Source organism: Numida meleagris, chromosome 5 (genome assembly GCF_002078875.1).
Source record: "Numida meleagris isolate 19003 breed g44 Domestic line chromosome 5, NumMel1.0, whole genome shotgun sequence".
In the NCBI taxonomy this organism is placed as follows: domain Eukaryota; kingdom Metazoa; phylum Chordata; class Aves; order Galliformes; family Numididae; genus Numida; species Numida meleagris.
In genome coordinates this window covers 21,247,790-21,251,244 of record NC_034413.1, presented here as the reverse complement: position 1 = coordinate 21,251,244, position 3,455 = coordinate 21,247,790, and the positions used below count along the sequence as shown (strand labels likewise).

The 3,455-nt window shown below is 66.8% G+C and overlaps 1 protein-coding gene across 1 annotated transcript; it reads left to right on the top strand.

Moving 5' to 3' along the window:
* On the top strand, positions 535–3,455 carry ZNF503 (zinc finger protein 503; the record flags this gene model as incomplete). The annotated part of the gene is given in 2 exon segments (XM_021399622.1): positions 535–1,027; positions 2,021–3,455. Coding segments are annotated over 2 exon segments (1,744 nt in total), but the record flags the coding sequence as incomplete, so codon positions are not given.

Genomic DNA, 3,455 nt, shown 5'->3' with positions numbered 1-3,455 from the left:
GTCGGCCCGCGGCCGCCTCCGCCGCCGCCCGGGGAGCCGCGCTGGCCGCGGAGGAAGAAAAACGTTCGCGGCGCGTGATGTGAAACATAGAATTAACGCCCAGCCCGTCCTGGGAGCGCAAACAAGGAAGGAGGGGAGGGGAGAGGGGAGGCGGACGAGAAAGGGAAGGGAAAAAAAAAAAAGAGAGAGAGCCCATTAAAAACAGAGAAAAAAAGCCCCAGAAAAGGGAACGTCACATCCCCTTGACCCTCCAATCACCTCGGGGTCCCATTTGATTGGAAGGCGGCAAAGGCTTTAATCTCAGACTAATTCAGCTGCTTTTGAAGTGAGTTTCTCCGCCAGACCCCGGGCTGGATGGGCAGCGGCTCGCAGCACAACTGAGCGCGGAGCCGAGCGCTCCGCCCGCCCGCCCCGCGCCGCGCCGCAGCCGGGAGCCGAGAGCGGCCGGGCACGGCGCAGCCGCCCGCGCCCCCCGCCCCTCGCAGCGCACGGATTACTCGGCTTTTTTTCCTCCTCTTTCTCTCCGGCCGGCCCCCCCTTCCCCCCCCCCCTCCCCACCCACGCCCTCCCCGCCAGCGAGAGCCGCGGGACATTTTATGTTTCTTTTCCTCCTCGGGGGGCGTGTGGATTTTTTCCCTTCTCGCCCGCAGAAAGCGAGCGAGCGTTTCCGAGTGCGAGCGGCGCGACTTGCCCCAGTTTTCATGCGAGGTTTTGGGTCATGATCACATCGCCCTCGCTTTCTGCTCTCAGAAGTAGTAAGCGCAGCAGCAGCCTGAGCGAGCCCGGAGGCAGCCCCCGCCGCAGCCGCAGCGCCGCCGACCTCAGTGCCGGGCCGACCGGGCACGCTGGGAGCCCCGGTAGCGCCGCCGCCAAGCCCTGCTTCCACGCCGTCCCCCCCTCGGACCCGCTGCGCCAAGCCAACCGCCTGCCCATCAAGGTGCTGAAAATGCTCACGGCGCGGACCGGCCACATCCTACACCCCGAGTACCTGCAGCCTCTCCCCTCCACGCCCGTCAGCCCCATCGAGGTAAGCAGCCCCGGCCCCGCCGTGCCCTGCCCGCCCCGCATGGCGGCTGCCCCGCGCCCGCTCCGCTCCGGATCGCGGTCGCGCCGGGGACGGGCGCCTTTGATGTTAGTGCGAGGAACTGCGCGTGGTCGTCGTTTCCGTGTTTACTTGGCTGACTGGCGATTCCTTTTTAAATAAACTTTCATTTTTGCTCTTTTGATCTTTTTTACTCCTTTTGATTTTTTTAAATGTTTTATTATATATAGATAGATAGATTTATTTATTTATTTTTTGAGAGAGAGAGCGAGAGAGAGAGGAAGCGCCACGCTCCGGGGTCACGATCCGGCCACGCCGCGCTCGCAGCGGCCGGGCGTTGCGGGGGGTGCTCGGGCACGGGCTCGGGGCGGCTATGGCGGCGCTCGGCCCTTTGCCTTCGCCGTCTTTTGGGGCTTCGGGGCCTCGGTCGCCCCTTCTCCCCGCGTCGGGGCCCCTCGCTGTTTTAGGGAGCGAAACTCGAAATGGAGAGGGTGGTGGGAAGGGTGTGTCCGTGGGAATGAATGATTTCACTGAGGTCTCTGCGGAGCGAAGCGCTGCTCTCCCCCGGAGCCCGGCTCGTCCGGGCTCTGTTTATAAATAGCGGCCGCGGTCAGGGCGCAGAAATGCGGCAGCCGGCGCGGCCCGGGGGCTCCCTCACGCCGGAGGCGGGGGTCGGCGCGGGCTGGGCGCTGCCCGGTGGGCGCTGGGCGAACGAGGGGGGGCTCGCACGGCTCCGGCGAGCCCGAGCCCTCTTTAAAGGCTTTGTGGAAAATGGTGCATGCAGGGGAGGGGGCTGTCAGTGTGATGAATGCGCACGAAATCGTTCATCGCTTCCAGGCTGGCCCCTGCAAAAACGTGCGGGACAAAAGACCTAGGTACGCTCCGGGCTTTTTGGTTTCTCTTATTATTATTATTTTTTCTTTAAGTAGACCCCCCCCCCCCATTAAACCTCTGTCATTGTGTATCTAATTCCTGCAGCTGGATGCGAAGAAAAGCCCTCTGGCCCTTTTGGCACAAACTTGCTCGCAGATAGGAAAGCCGGACCCGTCCCCTTCCTCCAAACTCTCCTCGGTCACCTCCAATGGCTCCGGAGGCGACAAGGACTCCAAGTCGGGCCCCCTGAAGCTCAGCGACATCGGCGTGGAGGACAAGTCGAGCTTCAAGCCCTACTCCAAACCGGGCGCGGAGAAGAAGGAGCCGGGGGCGGCAGGCTGCGCGGGCACCCCCGCCGCGGGGGTCGCGGCCGGGGAGAAGTCGGGATTCCGGGTGCCGAGCGCCACCTGCCAGCCGTTCACCCCAAGGACAGGCAGCCCCAACTCCAGCGCCTCCGCCTGCTCGCCCGGACTGCTGCCGGCCGAGGGCAAAGGCGGGGAGGACAAGAAGGACTCGGAGAGCTGCGGCAAGAGCGGCGGCTCCGGCGCGGAGGGCGGCCCAGGCTCCGGCGGCATCGGCCACGGCCGGATTAGCGTGAGCTGCGCCGGGATTAACGTGGAGGTCAACCAGCACCAGGAGAGCGCGCCGGGCTCCAAGCCCATCGCCTCGGACTCCGCCTCCTCCTGCAGCAGCACCACCGCCACCTCCTCCGCCTCCGTGCTGGGCTCCGGCCTCGTGGCCCCCGTCTCCCCCTACAAGCCGGGCCAGACCGTCTTCCCCCTGCCTCCGGCGGGCATGAGCTACCCGGGGACGCTGGCCGGGGCGTACGCGGGCTACCCGCCGCAGTTCCTGCCGCACGGCGTGGCGCTGGACCCCACCAAATCCTCCAGCCTGGTGGGGGCCCAGCTGGCGGCCGCGGGCAGCCTGGGCTGCAGCAAGCCGGCCGGCTCCAGCCCGCTGGCGGGCGCGTCGCCGCCGTCGGTGATGACGGCGAGCCTGTGCCGAGACCCGTACTGCCTGAGCTACCACTGCGCCAGCCACCTGGCCGGCGCCGCCGGCGCCTCCTGCGCCCACGACCAGGCCCTCAAGTCCGGATACCCCCTGGTGTACCCCACGCACCCCTTGCACGGCGTGCACTCCTCGCTGACCGGCGCCACGCCGCCCTCGCTGGCCGGCCATCCCTTGTACCCCTACGGCTTCATGCTCCCCAACGACCCCCAGCCGCACATCTGCAACTGGGTGTCGGCCAACGGACCCTGCGACAAGCGCTTCGCCACCTCGGAGGAGCTGCTTAGCCACTTGCGGACCCATACTGCCTTCCCGGGCACCGATAAACTCCTCTCCAGCTACCCCAGCTCCTCGTCGCTGGCCAGCGCGGCGGCCGCGGCCATGGCGTGCCACATGCACATCCCCACCACGGGCGCCCCGGGCAGCCCGGGCACGCTGGCGCTGCGCAGCCCGCACCACGCTCTGGGACTCGGCAGCCGCTACCACCCGTACTCCAAGAGCCCGCTGCCCACCCCCGGCGCGCCCGTGCCCG